Source organism: Mustela lutreola, chromosome 13, assembly GCF_030435805.1.
Source record: "Mustela lutreola isolate mMusLut2 chromosome 13, mMusLut2.pri, whole genome shotgun sequence".
Lineage (NCBI taxonomy): Eukaryota > Metazoa > Chordata > Mammalia > Carnivora > Mustelidae > Mustela > Mustela lutreola.
The window spans coordinates 67502365-67526656 of record NC_081302.1 but is presented as its reverse complement, the minus strand read 5'-3'; the positions used below and the strand labels follow the sequence as shown (position 1 = coordinate 67526656).

At 33.8% G+C, this 24292-nt stretch overlaps 1 protein-coding gene across 8 annotated transcripts in view; it reads right to left on the bottom strand.

Annotated features, from left to right (window-relative positions):
• Positions 1-24292, bottom strand: part of POSTN (periostin) — a 35430-nt gene that overhangs the window by 5117 nt on the left and 6021 nt on the right. Inside the window, exons 4-21 of one of the 8 annotated variants that reach the window (XM_059144192.1) lie at positions 22441-22598; positions 20678-20842; positions 19619-19765; positions 18794-18935; positions 15980-16192; positions 15256-15390; positions 13854-14002; positions 12630-12766; positions 11717-11847; positions 11082-11212; positions 10875-10977; positions 10701-10768; positions 9995-10040; positions 6719-6799; positions 3698-3787; positions 2877-2966; positions 1963-2040; positions 1490-1573 (exon numbers count right to left, since the gene is read on the bottom strand). In XM_059144192.1, coding sequence (XP_059000175.1) covers positions 1490-1573; positions 1963-2040; positions 2877-2966; positions 3698-3787; positions 6719-6799; positions 9995-10040; positions 10701-10768; positions 10875-10977; positions 11082-11212; positions 11717-11847; positions 12630-12766; positions 13854-14002; positions 15256-15390; positions 15980-16192; positions 18794-18935; positions 19619-19765; positions 20678-20842; positions 22441-22598 — 2148 coding nt within the window. The remainder of the gene's footprint in view (positions 1-1489; positions 1574-1962; positions 2041-2876; positions 2967-3697; positions 3788-6718; positions 6800-9994; positions 10041-10700; positions 10769-10874; positions 10978-11081; positions 11213-11716; positions 11848-12629; positions 12767-13853; positions 14003-15255; positions 15391-15979; positions 16193-18793; positions 18936-19618; positions 19766-20677; positions 20843-22440; positions 22599-24292) is intronic. The other 7 variants (XM_059144193.1, XM_059144184.1, XM_059144187.1 and 4 more) reach the window with 7 other exon arrangements.

Sequence of the window (24292 nt, the reverse complement as noted above, 5' to 3'; positions counted from 1 at the left end):
TTTAAGCCTCAATAAAGTAAAGCAGTGTGTGTGTGTGTGTGTATATGTATATATGTATATATATATATATACATATATATATATATGTACAGCTACTAAATGATTCATTCTCTAGAAAGCACTGTCATTCTACAAAGCTGCTTACTATGGTAAGGACTTTAAAAAAAAAGAATTCAATTTAATCTTCATTAATATCTTCCCCTCTTCCTTCATATCTCTGCTTTCCTAACAGAAAGTTAAACATTCATGGGTAGATGAGTGAATTCTGCATTAGATCATACAGAAAACCTTGGTTCTTTTATGGCTCTGGCTGTGTCACACACTCCCTACAGTCTGAAAGGAAATCTTGTATTTTTCAGACACATATTTTTCTCTTGAAGGGAAATTCAATCATTGGTTCAATAAAATTATTTATTTTTACTATCTCTGAACAGTCTCAACACTATATAGAGATTTTAACTAGGTTAAAATAAAGAATAAAGAAACAATTGCCTATAATATGTATGGTTCCAAGAGAATTTACATTTTCTTAAATGTAGAGATACAATTTAAGCAGAAAAGCCATCTAGGATGATATTTTGGATAAATACCAAACTGCAGTTGTGTTTCTGAATTCATAGCATATTTCAGGAAGTGTATTTGATTTTTCTGAGTAATTTCAATACTTGTTTCTCTAAAGCAATTCGTCGTCTAAATACTTTTGTTGCTAGTAAAATGAACCAGAAGTTCATTTATTCAAATGCCAATTACTCAAATTATATTTTAATAGCATTTACTGTTTCTTCAAATAATTGTTTAGAATTTGTCTAAGATTTTGAATTCTTTTTTTTTCTCCTTTGCTTTTAAAAGTAGGTCCTTTTAATGCCATAGATAGAGAACATTCCATACTTTAAAGATTAATGCAAATAAATTCCATCTCCAGGTATAGATTATCACTCATACTGTTAGAAGAAACAGATATCCATTCTCAAGAATGTAGTTTGGAAAAGAAAATTTGGAAAACTAAATGCACTTGTTTTTTTGCTAGATCTATGCACTAAAAAAACAAAAACAACAACAACAAAAAAAAAACAAAAAAAAACCCAACCCGTAAACATGCCTTTGATTATTGTTCTGGGGGCAGTGAATACATTTTTTTAAATGTAAAAAGTAGGTCAATTTGGGCTTCTTTAAACAACTACCACTTTAAAAAGCATTCTCCTGTCAGATACTTAAAATATTCTTATGATTATTTGTATCAAAGAAAAAAATATTCATTGCTCCCCAAGTTTTATATCATAGAACTTTTTAAAGACTGTTAAAACTAGTAATCATTTCTCCATTATTGTTAATTAAACTTGTGGTGAACCAATCAATCTCTTAAGACAACAGAACATGTTGTCTTTTTCAACCTTATTAAAAGAAAAACCTGAATGTTCAGTCTTTAAAAAGTTGAAGAACTCAGTCTCCAGAACCTGTTAAGCGGGTTAGTTGTTTCCCTTTTACTAACCTCCCTGAAGCAGTCTTTTAATTTCTTCATCTTCAAATAAATGACCATCACCACCTTCAATGAATTTGGTGACCTTGGTGACCTCTGAGAGGATACATGTTTATAGCAGAAATTGGTTTATGTAATAAAAACACAGAACACTTGATATGCTATATAATGGCGTCTGGCTAACAATGAATTCCAGACTTGATTCTGGAATTCCACACTTGATTCTTTCTCCAGTTTTCGTGCTGTTTTTGATAAGCCATTTTTCTTAGAAAGTTATTGAACAATATATAACAAATATATTAATAAAACAAGCAATGTGATTGTTATTTGAGTTTCATTCTCTATCTTTGGAAATCTTTACTATGTTGGCATGGAATTTGAACAAAAGAATGAGAATAGAAAATATGTAAAAAACCTCGAAGATTATTTTAGACTTTGAAACAGCTTAGGTAAAGTCACATTCTTATTTTTCTAGACATGCTGACCTTCTTGAAACAATTTCTTCAAAGTTTCTTCTGTTTCTCCACCACCAGTAGAAATCCTAGTGTATTTTATTTCAGGACCTGAAAGAAAGACAATTTTTTAATAAAGTCTAAAATACTAGTAGGCAAACATCCACTCTAAAGGGGCAGATAGATAGGCTACATGACTTGTGTTGCCCCTATTTAAATAGTCATTCTAGGAGAATAATTGCTATAGACATTACACCAAGGGATGGTCACCCTGGGTTCCAATAGAACTTTACATAAGTAGGTGGCACAGGTCATAGTTGCTGCTCATTTAAATGAATACTTGTGACATAGCTGAATTCAGAATTTTTTTTAAAAGATTTTATTTATTTATTTGACAGACAGAGATCACAAGTAGGCAGAGAGGCAGGCAGAGAGAGAAGAGGAAGCAGGGTCCCTGCTGAGCAGAGAGCCCGACAAGGGGCTGGATCCCAGGACCCTGGGATCATGACCTGAGCCAAAGGCAGAGGCTTTAACCCACTGAGCCACCCAGGAGCCCCTGAATTCAGAATTTTAAATTAATTCATATATTTTGGTATGTAGATGTGTAAACCTTAAGCTAAACAGGAAATCGAAGGAGGGAATGGTTTTTCTTCTAGGATTTATTAACTCATTGATAAATGGCAAAGCAAAAATATTATATAATATGTATGAATCTGCATTGTAAAAAACATGCTCATAGATTTGTCCACAAATTGCAGTTCAGAGAAAAACATAGATTGCATATTTAGGATAATATTATTTCTGCCAAAAAGAAATAACTTCAGTAACCACCATGAAAATGACAGTCAATTTCTCTCATTATTCTTATAGAGAGAGATATTTTAAGATTTGCTATGGTTTTACTATTATAATTCAGGCATAGTTCCATCTACGGAATCAAAGTTTACCTGTAATGATTCGTTCTTCCCTTGTCTCTTTTTCAGTTATTTCCACAGGCACTCCATCAATGATTTTAGTGTATTTTTTAATAATTGGCTCTAAAAGTAGGGGAAGAAAAATGCATTTGATGTATCCCCTTATGGATACATAAGCCAGACATTTTAATGATTAAATATATTTCTCAAAACAGTACCACTTAGAATTCAATCATAATCATTTTGAGGATATATCTCAAATAGGTTCAGATCAACAAATATCTAAATGGTAGAGCTATGTCCTGAATCTTGGGTGAGGGAGAGAGCCAACTGGCAAGTTAACTCTCCATGTCATACTCTCATACTTGTTTTCTGACTGTGGAATGAGTGTTAGTAAGAATCCAGGGAATTCTACATCATTAGAGTGGGAGCCCTATCATCAGTCTCAGCAGTGATTTATTAGCCAATCTTAACACAATGGCTATTTTTTCTTCTAAGTCCAATAGATTACTTTGTATTGACATTATTGTTATTCTATTTCCTAATCATCACTGGCGTATGCACAGTAATGACGGGTTTGTTGGATCTGGTGACTTAATGGATAGATTAACTCCAAGTAGGTAAAAACTACTTTAACTTCATTAAAGGTAATTTTATCTGATTGGAAGGAAACAAAAACAAAAACAAAACAAAAACCCCACCTAGCAGGAAAAGTCCATAAATGAGACGAATATCCCCACAATTTAAATAAAACAAAAGCCAAGAGAAAACAGATGCTCAACATATTTAACACAACACTGTTCCAAAATAATCCCAGTGATCCTAACTAGGCTTTAGGAATACATATAACGCACCTCCATGAATCACTTCAGTTACTGTTTCACCTTCTTTAAACAGTCTGAACTCAGGTTCACCTTCAATTTTGACCTTTGATATTGTGGGTCCTGAGGCATTGTTTTAGGAGACAAATTATCATGTTAAAACAGTTCTTAAACAGGAAATTTATTTCACCATTTGGTGTTACTGAAATGTCAAAGTGGTTTCAGGCTTTATGAAATCAATTTTAAACATTTCCCATTGTCTTCAAATTAGGCAGTATTTATGCGAACAAATGACAGTCTATTGTTGTGTTGCTAAATTTACTTTCATCTGTTTCAGCATTTAGCATAAATCTGTCCATTTATTCATAGTCATGAGGTAGGATCAAACAAGGTATTATGTACTTTGTGAATCATACAGTACGTACGAAATTGAATTGCTCTCATGATAACTAGTGTAGATCTTACTTTACTATACTGGTATCATTGATTACTCTTTCCTTATTAAATTTAATTTAATTTTTAACTACTCAGTATTGCATATTTTTTATCAGATGGGCATAAGACTGAAATTAAAAGAAGATCTCAACTTCATGTCTATATTTAAGATGCTGAATTTCAGGTTTTATGGGAAAATGAATTTGAGTACTTACCTTATATATGAAAATGATGCAAACATTTACTAATAATTAAACAGCCCTTCAAATGCAAGAGTTAAACAAATGTTGAATTTGATGTACAAAATGATTTCACTTCCAGAGAAAATCATTTTGAATGTTAGAAAGCTGATTACTACATTAGTTAACCAAGACTATTTCATAGAGAAGGAGAGTAAAGTTCAGTACATTTAACTCATACTGTAACACCCTTTAACAGTTGAATATCATTGTATTTGCTTATCTTTGAGAGGATTTATTTGCTTGTCCAGAAATTGTTAATGTACACCGTTACCCAGAATTAGTCTAAAACAATCTAAAATAGTGAAAACAATTCTTTCAAATAAGGAGTGCTTCATACTCTACTATTGATCTATGGGATCAAGGAATATTGAGTATCAAAAGCAAGGCCGGGTTTTTAAGGTTAAGAAATTTCAAAAGAAAAATACTCTTAAGGAGTTTAAGAACAAGAAATGAGTTAATAAAACATCCGAATTGACATTTCTTTGGAAGAGCCTAAACTGAAATTTCAGAAACACGCTCTTTCATTATGCACTATGAAGACAGGGATTTTTATCAAATCTTTTTTTCATATTTACTCCCTGCACCTAAGAGAGTGCCCAGCACAGTAGTAAGATGTTCATTAAGTATTTGTTGAAATGAATTTCAGTTGATTTATTCTTAATTCTCTAATCTGGTTGAAAACGTTTTATAAGAAACATTTTAAAATTGTGTTTTAGAACCTAATACATTTATAAAGAATTCAAGAATCGTCAAGGAACCTGCAAAAGTTTGATGAGAATGAAACTCCAGTAGCAATCTTAGAGCTGGCTGCCACAATAATTATTTGTTTCCTTCAGTATGCTACACAGAAGTAAAACTTCTGAGTTTTTGAACTGAAGACTTTTTAACACATAGGTAACAATAAAAATGACCCCATTTTTCATCCTGTTCCCTTTATTGGAAGAACCCAGGTAGGACTGATGCTTCACTGTGTTCCTAATTGAAGAAATATTAATACAGTAGATTCCCACTGACAAAGATTGAGAAGATAAATGGTTGAATGAAGAATCTTGAAAGAAAAGGTAGTAATCTTTGAAAATAAGAAGAGCACATGTGAATGATTTTGATTATAGAAACTATGTACAAGTGATGATACAAAATTTTAGGGGATGTAATTTTAAAAACAGTACAAGTATGTTAAAATCAAGTGTATTACCAAGAGTCAATTGATCACTTTTTATTAAAATCATTAAGAAACATTTTGTCAACAAAAATTTCAATGATTTAATTTCTTAAGACACAAAGTTCTCATCAAAATATAACAGCAATTAAATGATCATAGGTAAAGTATTTTTTTTAATAAGCACAGATTTCAAGAAGAAATTAAATATGGATGACTAATTAGCTAGGAAATAAATTTTGCACACAAGTTTCCAATATCTGGTTGTAAATCATGGCTTGCCTTTAAAAAGATAGACAAAAATACTCGAGAAATTGCCATCTCAGTTCAGAGAATGAGAAGAAATTTCAAAATCAAAGACATTTAAATTTTTTTTGAGATTCAACTGAAACCATGATTTTTTTCCTTTTTTAGAAGACCATTTATATACTTCTTACAGAAAAGAGAAGAAAGCTTAGTCTTTTCTCTGTGGCAAGTAACCCCATTAAGATGCTTAGACATAAAACAAATCATTCTTAAGGTCTGACCCTTGGTAATAATTAAAATACACGAAACGAGGGTGGCGTCAAAGATATTGGATAGAGTTGGCTAAAATAGACAGTGAGTGTAGAAGTTCAGGACTGTAATTAATAATTCTAAGGTTTGACTCATGGCACCAGATACTTATTCCTTCTTCTGTTTCTGGTGGTCTAATTTAAAAATATGTCATATGTGGTTCTAATTTTAAACTCTTTCATCAATGTATAGCTTCAGTGCTCTCTTAGGTCATTGAATGAAAAATGCCTGCACTTTTTGGAAGAGCTTTTATAACAAGAAATCATTTGGGGAGATTGGAGATAAAACTAAAAAAGAAATTAAAAAAAAAAAAGGAGTCTAACTGAAGTAGAAAAACAAAACAAAACAAAAAAAGCTCAGGATTTATTATTTGTTTGTTTGTATGCTTATTTATTTATCTGGGTACTAGTGCAAATGCAATGGCCAATTAGGTTCAAATGAAATCAAGTACAAGCAAATGTACTGAAAGCATTAGGAATGCACCATCTACTTTGCTAAATAATTTGCATTCCGCATTCTGCAATTACATGAGCATGCCACTGGTATAGAAATATTTAGCATGTTAGTTTCAAAAAGAATGTAGATACATTCATAGATATCAGTCTATTATTTGATTCTTTTTTTTTTTTTTTTTTTTTACAATAAAGGAACCATGATTTTTACCTTCAGTTTTGATAATAGGCTGAAGACTGCCTTCAATCACTTTAATTTTTGGTTCCACAACTTTGGTTATAATTTTAGTTGCTGAAAGTATAGAAAGTGGAACATAAATGATGTTTACATAAAAGCAACCTGAACAAAATCGCCTTTTTTTTTTTTTTTTTTTTAAATCATTGTTGGGTACTGAGGTATAAGTTGCAATAATATGTTCAGGCCTGAACATATGGCCTGAACATATGGCCTGATATCCAGGCCATCAGATACAGGAAATATTCATGGTACATTATCTATTTATCTTCTCATGTCCAGATGGTGTACTCTAAAGTCCAGTGACTTGGGTTTGTTCCAGTGAAATATATGCACACTAGGTGAAGAATGCTGTCTAGAAATCTGTAATTTTGAACTGCACCACTAAAGCTCTTTACCTTCTTTTGTACTTCTTGAAAATATTGGCTGCATAGCAACAGAAGACAAATAAACATGATTAATTTCATGCAATTCATAATATCTTAAATTGCATTGTTGGATTCTTTCTCAAAAGACAAACTTGAAAGACAAAGACAAAATATTTTTTCATGCATCTGATAACAGTGATACAGAAAGGAAAATATGAAAAATAGTTCAGAATAATTACAATTAAAAAATAAATTTCAGCCAGCCAAATATGAGCTCTATGCAACAAACATGATATGATCAGTATTTAAGTTATCAGCTAAAATGTCTTTAATTTTCAGCTTTAATATCATGATCATTTTTTAAAAGATTTTATTTATTTGGGAGAGAGAGTAAGTGAGAGAGAGAGAAGGGGAAGGGGCAGGGGGAGAGGAAGAAGCTCCCTCTGAGCTGGAAGCCTGACGTGGGGCTCAATCCCAGGACCCTGAGATCACGACCTGAGCAGAAGGCAGATGCTTAACTGACTGAGCCACCCAGGTACCCCCTATCACAATCATTTTTTTTTTTTTTTAATTTGAAAGTATATATTTTAAATGTGTGTCATTTACCCAACTAAGACAATAATATGCAGAATTTATTTAAAGTAGGACTGGAAATGTGCCTCTGGAACCATTCATCCAGGGCTACTGGCTTTTTGTCATTTCTAATTAGAAGCCTTAAAAGATAGATCCATTAGACAGCGGGGCTGTGCTAAAGCTAACTGTGCAATCACAACAGATTGTGTTGACACCTTAGAGATGAGATGTTAGCACAGTCTGGGTTTCTGTCACATTCTCACCTCAGGCTTCTGAAATCTCAACTTTTTAAAATTCATACGGGGTCTAGATCTTAATTATGACTATGGTTCAGTCATATCAAATTTTTTATTTTGAAATCTTAAATTATGAAGCTCTAAAATATATCAAATCTAGGCATCCAATTACTGATCCCACAAGTGGTCATGCCGCAGAGGAACCTTTCCATGAAGGCCAAATCCACAAGGTCTCTGCCTCTACTATCAAAATGGGTTAATTACTTTTACCTTATGTTTTTACCTCTTATTAAGGAACTTGAAGTGCAGGATATTTAGTTCGTTGTTAGTTTTATTTCAATCTTGCTTGCCTGAAGAAATAAATAGTTTTGACAGGTTCTGGACTGGGGATTAAATACTGATTTTATTCTGCTCTACCTCAATTGTTACATATTCAACAATGTATATGATAGAGCACTTTCCCCCCCCCATACAATTGGAATGTATGGTATTTTCGGGACAAGAATAATATGTAGCAAGGAAATTAAAGAAGTTTTAGAGACAAGTCAATGAAGGAACACAAAAATGGAATCTTAGGTTTAATTGCTCTCTACCTCTATTTGAAATTCTTCTAAACAGCAACACGCCTATCTGGGCAAGGTTAAAGAAACATCAGGCATTAGAATGTAAATCTCAGAGCTGTTTCAAGAGCTTTGAGTAGACAGACGAGGTTTATTAGTTTTGCGTGATTTCATAAAATATAACATTTTCTGTGAGTGCAGAGTCAATTTTAATAGAGAAAAATAAAGCAATTATAAGATTCTGGCTCATGGAACAAAGTATTTCATTGGCCTATATAGAAGGTAGTGAACCTATAATGGGTAAAGTAGGAAAGGTAAAGAAATGTGTTGCAGATATACAACTTAAGTGAGAAAGATGACATAACATTTCTGATGAATAGAGCCCATGATGATTCTTTAATTTATTTTAAACTATATACAAGATTGAACACTTCCATACTGGAATTTATACCATGTTGAATCATATCTATTCCAACTCAATCTTTAAAATAGTGCTGAGCTGGCCTGATACTGGATTTACTTATGTTACTATTATACAACTGAAATCAGGAAGAGCAGCAGACATTTTGTTTTGCTCCTTACATTGCCTTCATTCTTCCATATCTAGTGTAAATCCTGAGGAAAAAAAATTTTTAACTTAATAACAGAATGCTCAGAGTATAAAATAGAATTATTTTTTGGCCAGGATAAGAGTGGGAATTGAAGTAATACTTTTGCTACTGGTACGTTTTGAATGTTTAATTGTAGAGTCAAAACAAAATGAAAAGAATTTCTGCTTTGAAAGCTATGAAGAAAGAAGGAAACAAGAAAGATGAAGAAAAAACCATATTGAAAAAGGAATACTACAAGTTACAGTTATGAGACTGGAATACCTTTACCATTGTTAAGTAGTAGAGGTTTAATTTTGATAATCTGGTAGAGTCAGGGAAAAAGAACCTTGGCATCTAGAAATTTTAGGTTTATCACCTGGCAAATTCTTTGTTCCTTCATCCAGTTTTGGATGGAAAGAGTTTTTGAGCTGCCAACTCATAAACATTAGGATTCCTTGGCACAACATGGTCCACCCTGTCCTTAAACTGCTGACGACTTGAGGGTGGAATGAGCTACAAATCCTTCAGCAGTGTTACATCTGTGTCTACACATCTGAATTTTCAGATAACTCTAGAGTGCCTTTTAACTGTCTCTCCTCTTTGTATGTTTGTATGTCTTTTTTTTTCCCCTGCTTCTTTTCCATGCTAGCTATTACATTTTACTGCTATTCTCATATCTTATCATTCCTGGTTTTTTGAGGAATGGGGAAGTTCAGTTTAGTTCATAGGATCTGAAGGGTATGACCCTGGCTGAGAGGTCTCAAGACCTTAAGCCTGCTTCAAGTGGGATGAAATTTGTCTTTGTTTGGAATTCTAAATACCAGATTATCAATAAATTCTGCTTCCAAGTACAAAGAAAATTATTGTATTTTCTTTTTTTTACATCTTGCCATTGGTATGTGACAAATATTCTTTATATACTTACTGTAAACAGTCATGGGGATTTCTTTGAAGGTGCTACCACGAACAAACTGAAAAATATTTGCATTTAGTAATGTGAAATTAGTAGTTTTATTAACCATATTATGGCACCACTTTAATTCATTTTGCAATATCCTGTTATTGGTCCAGATGGCATAAAAAGTACCAGTTTGTTACTCAGAGTATTAAAAATTATAAAATAGCTAATCTAAAGTGAAATAGGTTTTTAAATAGTATTTCATATGTTTTCTCATACTTTGACCATACAAGGACAGAGGAGCAGAATACCTTTTTACCTATAACCACTGGGATTAGTGATGGTTTTTTACAAGTAAATACTTTACCTTTTATTCTGTAGCAAAGGTATTTAATAATAGAAAGATTATAGTTTTTTTTTTTTAATCAATGTGTCTTTTCTTTCCAATTGGGCTGTAAGTTTTTAAATAAAGGGCCATCTCTGATTCAGCTTATATTTCCCATTACACTTAATATACTGTTTGGGCCCAAGTAGCTTTTATTAGATATTTGTTAAATAAAACCATAAAGAAATTATGTCATTTATTCACAGGTAAGCCAGTGGTACATATTCAACAAAGAGCAATCCATGTCCAGCATACATCTACCTATTTATTTATACATTTCTAGTCTTTTATGTTAAAATTGCAATATCTGTTCAGCACATTGCAAACCAACCCAATAATGTTCCATACCTTAATTTGGATGTATTTGATCAGTTTATTAAGTATTTCCAACAGCCGATCATTTCCAACAGGTGTGTCTATGAAGAGGAAGATTAGATGAATATTGATAAGAAAGTGTGAAATAAAAGTCTAGGTTTCTATTGAAAATGATTTCATTCATTAATGAGTTCAATAATTACCAACCTGCTGGGTAGAGGAGTTTATCTACAACATGAATGACACCGTTTGTTGTCATGATGTCAGATTCTTTTGATTTCACTTCGTTCACCAGAAGTGTATCATTTACCTATCAAAACAAGAGATAATGTCAATGAGAATTAATGAAAAATTAACTTTAAGATAATTGAAAAATAGATGAAAGCTATCCTAAATTCATTCTAAAAAACTTACTCCTTTCAGATAGATTTTGCTTCCTTGTGTGGTCTTCAGAATATTAGTAACACCAGGTTCGAATCCTTTTCCAATGAAAACGCCTGGTGTTAGGTGATAAAGGATGATGTTTTGAAGGGCATTTTTGTCACCTGGGGGGGAAATGTATATTTATAACACGTTATATTTTTTGATAGTTTGATGCTGGAAAGACTAAAGATAGACATATTTCTTTGTCTTTGTTTTTTCCACACTGTAATTTCTCATCATATCATTGTTCTCTCAAGTTGCTATCAATGCCATGTTGAAACTGTCACTTCGGTCTGTTCAATCAAAATATTAGCAAACCTACTGAAAGGAAGGAAAATCAAATTATTTTTGGGATTGTGACTACTTTCTTTGTCACCTAATTGTGTGGACATTAATAGAAATAGCATAAGTGAACATCTAGCTCTACAATCATGACAGCAAGCAGTTAATTAAGAATATTAATGAATTACCTTCCACATATTCCAAGGGGAATTAAAGGAAACTAAGGCTAGACATGAGTATTAAAGAGGGAACATTTTTGAGGTTGATTTCTGGGCAGGAATGCTTGAGGAAGAAATGAGATCCTGAACTCTAGGGGCAAATATCTGGTATTCACTTCTACTCACGAATCAGAATTTCCTTTTCTTCATTTGTCATTCCCTTAAAGGCATCGTTGGTTGGAACAAATAAAGTCCAATCCCCAGGTTGTGTCAGGAGCTCTTTCAAGTCTGCAGCTTCAAGTAGGCTGAGGAAGACACTAAGCAGGAAAGACATTTATTCTGTTAGATTTAGATTTAGGTATTCATGGAATAGAATAGAATCCATTTACAGTGGAAAGCATGAGAAATTTTCATGCATTTTTTTTCTAATATTTATTTACTTATTTGAGGAGGTGAGGGAGAGGCAGAGGAAGAGGGAGAGAGAGAATCCCAAGCAGACTCTGTGCTGAGCACGGAGCCCAACGCAGGGCTCGATCTCACGACCCTGAGATCATGACCTGAGTCAAAACCAAGAGTTGGACACTTAACTGATTCTGCCACCCAGGCCCCCTATTCATCCATTTTTATGTTTCAAATGCAATTTACCTGTTAAGAAAGCTTTATCATGGGGAAATTCTTTAAATATACATATGGTTTTTAAATCTCCTAAACTTACAACTTGACAAGGTCACACTTCATGACAAAGTAGAAGTGTATGTTTTTCATTTAATATTCCACAAAATAGTCTTTGCTAGTATTTACTGTCATTTTTAAAAAAACTTAAATATAAAAAAAAAATTGCAAGGAATACGCCAATGTATTAGATTGTTTCCCTCACCAAATCATATTATGGTGCACCAGGAAGCAAAATACTCTGAAGAACATATTTCAGTTTTGAAAATATTTGCATGGACTTCTTATTCTAAATTCTATTTTCAGCAATACTGAATAATTGATGCCTTTTGGATACTAACTGTGACACAAAACTATGTCAATAGTTCTCTGTTTTTGTTGTTTGTTGTTTGTTTGTTTTTGGTGGGAGTGAATCCATTTGGCTTACCTAAAGCGCTTATCTTGTTTTAATTTTTCGTGGAGGGATTTCTCTGCTGGTTTGATGATTTCTCGGAATATATGAATAGCACCATTTCTTCCTTGTTTGCTTCCTCTTACCATGCATGAATTTTCAATGCAGACAGCCTAGCAAAGAAGAGAAAGATACAACTGTCCATTTCCTTACTTGAAATGTCCTATGTGGAAGTAGATGCAAAACTGAGTTAATCGATTGACTCTTTTAAGAGGTCTCCTGACCTCTCTGGTCAAAGGAAATAGCATCTCACTTCTTTTTTTAAGGTCTGGCATAATCTGACTTCACACTTCTTATTCAATCAGGTTTTCTAGTACTAGTTAACTACCCTATATGTCAGACAGGTAGTTTCATCCATATATAACAAAAATTCCATAGAATTCCATGTCTGTATTTTTCATCATTCTTCTCCAGGTTTGAACCATTCTTCCACACCCTCTTTAAGAAACTTTCACTCTCTAACTCTTTAGGACCCTCTTTAACCATAAAGTTCCCTGACTTCAGTGCCTTTTGAGATTTTCACAGATATTTACTATATTTTCCTGACTATAAGGTTTTATCAATTATGTCACATTATTAATTTTGTTATAGTGTTTTTTGAACAAATATCTGTATATGCAGCCCATTTCCTGCATCTTATAAAATGTGTGTCTTGGGATTGTGGAACAATCCTGAGCAGCTGCTGTGTATTGTATCAGGTAATGCTTGACTTCTGTAAAATCTATGGCCTGGACAGAAACTGAACAGCACCACTCCTTGCACAGTTTTCATAAGCAATATTTTCTAGAAATAGTTCCTCAGATAAAGTATGTTAGAACTATTTTCTAGAGTTCAGAGATCTTTAGATGTCTATAAAAAATTATCTTGTAAACTTACAGGAATCCATAAATCAAAAGCTATTTTGATAGCTATTTTAGAGGAGTTTTATGATTTCTAGAACTGAAATAATTAATGTTTTAGAACAGATAATGAAACAAACGCAAATTATCTGAATTGTTAATACCCAGCACTTTTTGTTGCCCTTCCTCACAGTGTTTTCATACATTACTCAATTCCTGATCTTCCTATGAATATTTACTATTACTACAACCACATTAATAAAATTCTGGACACATCTGCTTTAATAATATTCTTAGTCAGGGAAATGTCATTTGACATTCAGGCCAATGTAGATATTTTATCTTTTTCTGATTGACTTACTGTACGATAGACGAAGACTCTGAGCTGTTTGCCTCCAATGGTTTCAAGCTTTTGTCCATTGTAAAGCTCATTAAGGCCAACTTTTACCTTCAATATGTGATTTTGCAGAATTAATTTAAGAAGCCGCTGATCCATGCTCAGAGTATCATCTATAAATAAATTCATGAAGAAAAAAGATTACTTAGAAAGCATTAAAATTCCTCCTGATAAGAAAAAATCATGAAAATGGATAATCCCTAATACTATGGAGATTATAGATTCTGCACTCATAAAATATGAGTCAACTAAATGCTCAAGGCTACAAATTCCATGCACTAATTAGAAACTCTGCAAGCTCTTTGATCAAATGACTGTAACATTCTTCTTCTTCTTCTTTTTTTTTAAGATTTTACTTATTTATTTGACAGAGATACAGCGAGAGAGGGAACACATGCAGGAGGGAGTGGGGGGAGAAGCAGCTTCCCATGGAGCAGAGAGCCCAATGTGGGGCTCGATCCCAGGATGCTGGGATCATAACCTGAGGCAATAGCAACCGTTTAACAACTGGGCCACCCAAGCACCCTGGCTATAACATTATTCTAATTTTTATGAGAATTTTATATACACTGGTCACATGACACTACTGACAAATCGTTTATAAATTCATCGTTACTTACGAAGAGAAAATCAAAACACATTCACCATCCTAACAGTTATTACAAAGAGGAATTATAGCATTTCTAGGAATTTGAATTTTTATTAATAATTTTGTACATCACAATTTAACATCTGGGAATATGTTTTTAAAATAATACTTAATTTTTAATTACTAAATTTTGCTTTACAATTTAAATATGTCTTTGTGAAATCACTTTTCTAGAAAAAGTAGCAGGTTACACTAATCTAAACAACATCCTTGAAGAGCAGCTAGTAGATAAAGTACTTATAATAATAGTTTACATAGTAAACTATTGGCTGTTCATTTATAGAAGTGTATAATAAAATAGTCTCTTGTTTATTTATAATTTGACACCTTATATCAAATGTTGAGATGAAAAATACAACTATTTATTCTTAAATATTATGTTGGTGTTAAATAAACAAATCAGATTAATTTTTCTTAAGATCTACTAATACATCCCTTGTGTGTATTGGAATTATGAAAAGTTTCATAGAATAACTGAATACTCTTTATCACAAACTTTTGCTCCCTGTAGGCTCTTATCTATTATAATGAAATGTTTTTAAATGAAGGACATTTTAATAGATATGACATAGTACTAACAATGTGTAGCCAATAAAGAAATAATCACCACCTTGTAAAATGTCGGTTGTTCCTTAATGCAAACAATCATGGTGAAGAAAAATGTGTGTGAGGGTTGGTGGGGGAGCGAGAGTAGGAATGACAGTGTCCAGTACATACCTGAAAATGCATTATTCACAGGTGCCAGCAAAGTATATTCCCCATCTGGCCGCAGAGCGGATGCCAAGCCTAACTGGGCCACGAGGTCTGTGAAAGTGGTTTGCTGATTTCCAGCCAGCTCAATAACTTGTTTGGCTGTAAAGTAAACCATCACCATCACAACAATGTCATCTTTGTTACTATCATCATCATCCTGAAATTAGTAAATCAGTTCTTGGCTGTTCTCTATAAGCTATTTGCTGCCATGACAATGTGATAAGATATCCTGCCCTTCCCTAGTAAGAGTTCCAGATTCCTGTTTTGGGGGGGTCGATAACCACAGAGAACTTTTACAAAAGAAAATATATTTCCAGCTTCTTAGTTTCATTGTCTTTAATTCTCTATGGCTCACGTCCCACCTTTCTCTGCTCTTGTGAGTGCCATAGTTATTTCATTTATCTAAAGCTGGCCATTTGGTTAGATCTGTCCTTCCACTTTCAAGAAAAACTGTGGTACTGTGAGAGAGCCTTTATAAATATTAAGTGTTAGAAGCTTGGGAAAGCAGAAGTTCCGTGCTACCCAGGAGCCTGTGGCTACACAGGCTACCTAGTGCTCAGTTCACTCTGCTGCATTTGTGCTTCACGTGCCTTTCCTTATGCTAAACATTCATTTTTCATGGATTTAGTCATGTGGCATCGTAACTGGTAAAGAGTAGTAGGTGGAAGAATCCAAAACTGTTGCTCACCAGAATCGGGAATTAGGACCTGATCAATCAAATGGATGACACCATTATTTGTCACGATATCTTTTTTGTTCACCATTTTGATTCCATTTACTGTTATGCTGTCACCGTCACATCCTATCTCAATGGTGTTTCCTTCCAGAGTCTCAAAGACTGCTCCTCCCATGATAGCTTCAGAACACTGGAGTGTGTTCAAAAGGTGGTACTTCAAGAGAGCTGGAGGACAAATGAAAAGCAGCAAGTTCTGAGATCAAGGGAAATTGCACTTACCCCTTAAAGACATGGTTCATTGTGGACCTGAGAATTCCTAAGAAATATAATACATATAAGACCTAAGTATTAAAAAAAAAAAAAAGGCCTAAGTCTTGACTAAAGGGTTTTTAATTGTTTAAGTTCTAGGAATGCTTTTTCAACGAACTATATGAACTATTCAATAGAAATAGCACAAAGCTGTCATCATCAAGACAGCATGGTACTGGCACAAAAACAGACCCATAGATCAATGGAACAGAATAGAGAGCCCAGAAATAGACTCTCAACTCTATGGTCAACTAATCTTCGACAAAGCAGGAAAGAATGTCCAATGGAAAAAAGACAGCCTCTTCAATAAATGGTGCTGGGAAAATTGGACAGCCACATGCAGAAAAATGAAATTGGACCATTTCCTTACACCACACACAAAAATAGACTCAAAATGGATGAAGGACCTCAATGTGCGAAAGGAATCCATCAAAATCCTTGAGGAGAACATAGGCAGCAACCTCTTTGACCTCAGCCGCAGCAACATCTTCCTAGGAACAACGCCAAAGGCAAGGGAAGCAAGGGCAAAAATGAACTATTGGGATTTCATCAAGATCAAAAGCTTTTGCACAGCAAAGGAAACAGTTAACAAAATCAAAAGACAACTGACAGAATGGGAGAAGATATTTGCAAACGACATATCAGATAAAGGACTAGTGTCCAGAATCTATAAAGAACTTGGCAAACTCAACACCCAAAGAACAAATAATCCAATCAAGAAATGGGCAGAGGACATGAGCAGACATTTCTGCAAAGAAGACATCCAGATGGCCAACAGACACATGAAAAAGTGCTCCATATCACTCGGCATCAGGGAAATACAAATCAAAACCACAATGCGATATCACCTCACACCAGTCAGAATGGCTAAAATCAACAAGTCAGGAAATGACAGATGCTGGCGAGGATGCGGAGAAAGGGGAACCCTCCTACACTGTTGGTGGGAATGCAAGCTGGTGCAACCTCTCTGGAAAACAGCATGGAGGTTCCTCAAAATGTTGAAAATAGAACTGCCCTATGACCCAGCAATTGCACTATTGGGCATTTACCCTAAAGATACAAACGTAGTGATCCAAAGGGGCACGTGTACTCGAATGTTTATAGCAGCAATGTCCACAATAGCCAAACTATGGAAAGAACCTAGATGTCCATCAACAGATGAATGGATCAAGAAGATGTGGTATATATACACAATGGAATACTATGCAGCCATCAAAAGAAATGAAATCTTGCCATTTGCGACAACATGGATGGAACTAGAGCGTATCATGCTTAGCGAAATAAGTCAAGCGGAGAAAGACAACTATCATATGATCTCCCTGATATGAGGAAGTGGAGATGCAACATGGGGGCTTAAGTGGGTAGGAGAAGAATAAATGAAAGAAGATGGGATTGGGAGGGAGACAAACCATAAGTGACTCTTAATCTCACAAAACAAACTGAGGGTTGTTGGGGGGAGGGGGTTTGGGAGAAGGGGGTGGTATTATGGACATTGGGGAGGGTATGTGTTTTGGTGAGTGCTGTGAAGTGTGTAAACCTGGTGATTCACAGACCTGTACCCCTGGGGATAAAAATATATGTTTATAAAAAATAAAAAATTATATTAAAAAAAAAAAAGAAATAGCTCAGCTCAGTAGGAAGTAAGAAGAGAAGATCAGTTGCATGAAATGATTTGTGTAGTGCTTAGACAATGTGTTAGAGTAAGTTTCCACTCTCATAAGAAGGTGATTTCTGACATGAAAACAAGAAGAATGATCCCTGTGTTTACTAGAGATACCTATTCTTAAACACCCAAGCAGCATCTTGTATAAGCCACTCATAACAGAAGAGCTTCGTATGCTTTATAAAGAGTTTAATAGAGGAGGAGGATAGGACAAATAATCCCCTAAAGACAACATCCGGAGAGTAGCCAAAGTAAAGACGGTTTCTTGGAAGGTATCTGAAGGGATCTGTCCTTCAACTGTATTGTCTCTCTAACTGTATCATCAAAATTTCTCATTTTAAATTGGTTAAATGTTAGTTAAATGTACTCCTCACAACATAAAATCTATTTGAAAATAGATAGAGAGACTAGAATGAAGCCAAATTCTATGTATAAATAAATAATAGACCAAGAGAACCGTGTAATTTTCTTAACTTAATTATACATTTTAGCATAAATTTAGAATTAAAAGCATTATGTAATACATGTATGATATTAAAATTTGATAATCTAATATTTCTTTTAAACCATGGCTAAATCCTTTTTAATGCCTGCTACTTATTTACTTGAAAACAATAAAAAAGAATATGATCTTTATGATATTATTTTTAAATTAATTATTAATTATATAATTACTCTGCTGACTCTTTCAAAGGCTTTTTTTTTTTTTAAGATTTTGTAGTCCACTTAGATCACAAGTTTTTCTTTGCCTTTGCTTATCAAAGCTGATAATAAGTGCATGACTTAATTTTTTTTTTAAATTTTCTTTTCTTGGAATTCTGGGAGACTTCTCAGAGAGGAGGACGTTTTAGTACCTTCAGAAGCCACTTTGTCTCCCATGATCCTTTCTAGGACACCTCGTGGAAGTTTCTCAAAAGCCTCATTGGTGGGAGCAAAGAGTGTGAAGTGACCATCTCTTCCAAGGGACTCGAGTATATCAGATGTGATAGCAGCTGCCTGAAACACAAATGTGCTTGTTAGAGGCTTGCATGTTGCAGATCCAAAAGAAAATCACAACACACTTAAACTAGGCTGTCCTGAGGGAGTTGATTCTGTATAAAATTATAGAAGTTTGCTCTTGTTAGAGCTTTAAAACATGATTTATTGGCACAACAAACTACATCCTTTCCAAGTTTCCTCAAACCTGTTTGTAAGAATGGGAATCCTGCCCATGGTTGTGTGACTCTAGCAATATCCAGCAGTACATATAACTGAGATGGACACATACTAAATACAGTGAATACACTATGGGCACATAACTAACTATTGGGTATTTATTATGTCCACACAAGTATTATTATGTCATATGGGATGATTTCTTCCATGTAGAATAAAACTCTTTTCATTTCAAGAAATAGATTTGTTACACTTCTGCCAGATTTTTAAAATAACATTTTTTTAAGGATTTTTATTTTTTTATTTGATAGAAATCACAAGTAGGCGGAGAGAGAGATTGGAGGAAGCAGGCTCCCCGCCGAGCAGAGAGCCCGATGGGGGCTCAATCCCAGGACCCTGGGATCATGACCTGAGCTGAAGGCAGAGGCTTTAACCCACTGAGCCACCCAGGTGCCCCTAAAATAACATTTTTATTGTTAGATTTCAATGATGCAGGACAATCTGCTGTTATTTCTTATACTTACCCTAAAAGATGAGAGGTCATCTTCTGCTTCAATGAAGTCTTGAATTGAGGTACCAATTTGTGTAAGGACACGGTCAATGACATGTACAACACCATTTGTTGCAATCTGGTTCCCATGGATGATTCGAGCGCAGTTAACAGTGACAACCTGTAATTATTTGAGAAAATCAAAGTGCAGAAATCAGAGCCATCAAGTGACCACTGAGACTGCAAGGCCATTATCTATCTTTCGTTTCTACTAGTAAATGTAACATGAAGGAGCCAACATTCTAAATGTAAATGTTGAGGATAAAGACATATATCGCTCTGTCTAAAAAAGAAACTAAGAGAAAATAGGACCAGTTGAAAATCCAGTCCAGTTACACATAAAATATCTAGAAAATAAGGGGAAAAAGCATTTTTTTCATTTGAGTTATTGCTTTTTCCCCCCCTTCTCTTCCTTTTATAGAGATAGTCATAAACTGTTTCAACTGCAGGTCAGTGAATTACATGAAAAAGTTTATCAGTCCTAAAGTAAGTTCTGAAAGAGAGAAATAGCTATTGCACAAATATAATCAGTTCTATTGCAGTAATTTCCCAATTATTACCTCATCACTGACCCTTTTCATCCCTGGAAATTTATTGGAAGAACCCTATGATCCTATTAGAAGTTTCCCACAAGGGCTTTTATCTACACACAAAAGAACCTAAAACAGTATAGTAGCTAGAGTGTGAATAAAGGAATACTCATTCCCTGATATTCTTTGATAAATTCTTATTTACTATTTTTCTGTAGTTATTATTTTTCAAACACATCAACTACTAAAATTTCTTTTTTTTTTTTTTAGGACATCTAAGTCTACTGTCAATGAACTGTGAACTTAATTTCCTCCTCACAACCACTCTCTATAGAAGTCAGCCACTGAATTAGAAATTTGCATGCTCTAAATGTGGGGGAAAATCACAATATAGTGCTTACATTCACTAACATTTTACTATTTCTGTGAACATAATATAAAAGGTATAGACAAAATTAAAGGTGATATTACTCTGAAATGTACTTTTTATTCATGAAACTTACCCCATTAGGATAATGGTTAATGAAAAGCCCCAAATTGTTATACATTGAAGGAATAATCATGCCATTTTTTAAGTCCTTGGTCAACATTCTGTTATTAACCATATGGCTATGTAAAGCATTCAGTAATTCAACATTTACATTACTCTCCAAGCCTCTCCGGATATCCTAGGAAAAATTGAAATGTTAGAAGTTTATTTCATTGCAGTTCATCATTAAAATACTTATAATTACACTATGGGTAAAATGAGGAAAGGCAGCTATTCAAGGCTTGGGGATAGGCATTAAAGAGTAGATAGGGTAGGAATAGTAGTGATCATTTTAAGTCCAGTTGCTGACACAGGGATGAATGTTGGGAAAAAAGATTTTATTCAGGTTGGTTAGCATATACTTTATGTTTCTTAGATAACATTAAGAAGGAGTTTTAGAAAAGTGTGTGGGACAATAATGTGGAAGACTTCAATGCCTGAGTAAACTGGCAACAAGGAGCCACTGAAGATTTTGTTATATTGGGATAAAACGATTAGACTGGGCTTTGGGATGGTTAATCTTGTGAAAATGTAGAGCAGAAATGAAGATATTAGTGAGGAGGATGAAACATGAGACATTGGTGACTAACAATAGTTAAGAATTAGAGCAGGAGTAGAATGAATCACCACTTTCAAGTCTAAACACTTTAGATGGGTACTGCCAATTATGGAAAAAAAGGCAACAGAAAAGCAGTTGTTTGTGGGGAGAAAGAAAATGGCACATGTTTTAGATAGCTTTTTGTTTAAAGATGAAGTAGTGTATCTAAGGAGAAATATTAAGTGGTATATCCAAGGAGAAGTATTAAAATGGACATTAGAAATATTTTCCTGAGGTTCCCAGGAGAACAACTACAGAAACAGATTTCATGGCTAGATGCACTGAAGTGATGGCTGAAGCCATTTGAAGGGCATATAAAGAGCAAAGTCTAATTCCCAAAAGAGACTTTAGTAAGACTCATTATTAAGTGAAGGAAGAAGAGGAGTCAGCAAGAAGACCCAGAAAGGTGGTTAAGAGATGAGATCCATGGCAACCAACAGAGAGTGTTCCATAATGCAACAATTAACCACACAGTTAAAGTAGCAAGATAATATCTAGAAGATCCTGCCTTACCAAATATTATTTGGCTTTAGTCATAATTATCGATTTGCCTTTATATCCTGTAGAATGTAGGAATATATTTCCATACCAAGTTTTACAGATTGGAAATTTAGTGTATTACAGATTATGCACAGAAAGTCTGAAAATCAAAAGCATTATTTATAATGCTTCATTTAAATATCCATACATATTTATAAATGTCAAAGTCTGAGCAGCCGGATATATTTACATATAATTAAAATAATTTATATATTTATAATATGCCTTATAATAAATTTTAAATTCCACTAGGCTTCTTAACTTACCTTTCTGTTGGATAGGTCATCTAAAATTCAATATGTTTCTTCCCAATCAAAAAGGAAAGAGGAAAGGAGTAGAATAGAATAATGATAAACACCAGTTCAGTCCACCCTTGGTTTGCCTTTTTTAAAGTAGTCTATGAAACTACTGGGGAGGTATTCCATATATGGATATATTAAAATGTTTTCATCCTTATACTTAATATCTCATTCTTTTATGTATCATTATATATGTATAACAAAAAAGAGATATAAGATCTCTATTAATTTCCAAGTTAATAAATCAATTAAAATGAAATCACAATAAAAATAATTATGTTAATAAAAATAATGAATTACAGAATCCAAGTTGTCCCAAGCCTCATTACTCGGTGCAAAGTAAGTGAATGATCCCTTTCCTTCAATTTCTTCCCTCAGTCTTGAGACATCAGAATAGCGCTGTGTTGTGGTGGCTCCCACGATGCCCAGAGTGCCATAAACATGGTCAATTGGCAAAACTGAAATAATGAAGACATGAAGAATTACTTAGGACAATATTTCAAGATTATTATTTCACAGTCATTTAAATTTTTACTAAATTCCTTAATACATTTAACTGATAATTTTAGTAATAAAATTATATGAATTATCAATCTTACACAAAAGCTGTCTTTTAAGGGCTAAATAATAAAACAACATTGAAAACTATTATTTCATATATCCTTTGTGTTGAGGAGAAATGAATTTTAAATTATCCTGATTAACATTATGTATTACGTATTAGTGTATATAGTTGTGACTCCTGCTATGTCAATAATAGTTGAACTATAATTATCAGCAAATATTTCTGATTCACTGAAAAAAAAAAAAAGATGCTCCTCACTTCTCACTGAGAATGGCAAAGGTAATATTTTCTTCTATGTTGGCTTAAACTCCTAAATGGTGTAATATTATAAGGTACTGGGTTATTAATTTTTATAGATTTGGGTTTTTTAAATTTTTTTTTTAAGATTTTACTTATTTATTTGACAGACAGAGATCACAAGCAGGCAGAGAGGCAGACAGAGAGAGAGGAGGGAGCAGACTTCCTCCTGAGCAGAGAGCCTGATGTGGGGCTCGATCCCAGGACTCTGGGATCATGATCTGAGCTGAAGGCAGAGGCTTTAACCCACTGAGCCACCCAGGTGCCCCTAGATTTGGGTTTTTAAAAGAAATATAGAGACCTACTTCTTTTGAGCACAATTTCAGGGAGGAAATAGATGGAAGCATATACTGCTTCCAGAATATTTCTCCTGAACTTCAGAAGAAATATTAATATATGAATGCCAACCTGAAAACTGATGCAGCTGATTTATTCATTTTTTGACCCTATGTTATTTGACAACTCATATGATTTGGATAATATCATAGGAGAAATGGTTATTACATTTGTGAATATATAAAGACTAGGTGACAATTAATAAATTATAAAATCAAGACCCCCCAAAGAAAACCCCCAAAAGATGAGGAAAACGAGTCAAAATTAACAAGTTAAAAATAACAGAGCTCCATGTGTGTCCTTATGCCCATGCTGAAAAAATAAATCCTAGAGAAAGGCGTGACTTGATAGAAAGAACTTTAATTAATTGTAATTGGTCATAAATTCATTATAAGCTAATGTTAAGACTTGGTTACCAATGACACAAACCAAAATTCAGGGGCTCCCCAAAGTGAAGTATTTGTCTTGATTTTATTCTCTCGGCTGCCGGGACCCACAAAGAATGCAGACACCAGTTTAGAATCACGTTCAGAAAGATGACTGGATTAGAGGATTTTTATGCATTGGTGTCCATAATGGTGAGGGCCTCAAAGTTTATGTTCTATTAGAAGAACTGGGAACGATTAGTTCAGGGAAGAGAAATCTATTGAAAAGAAAGGGTAACCAGTGGAAGTATGTGATGGTTGGTGTTAAATATCTGAATGGCTGTTATTTCAGAGAGGAACTAGATTAACTTTTTTTTTTCTTTAGTTGGCAATTTTAGAAAACAATTTTCAACATGAGGGATGTTATAAAATCAGAGCTGTTCGGTTACAGAAAATTATGCCTTCCCAACTAGTTCACTCCATGTTTCTAGACAGTGTCAAAGACGGATTTTGTAGAGAGGATTTTCATTTAATTTTTTCATTTGAATTTAAATTTATGATCAGGTTTGTATTGTATGGCCCAACATTC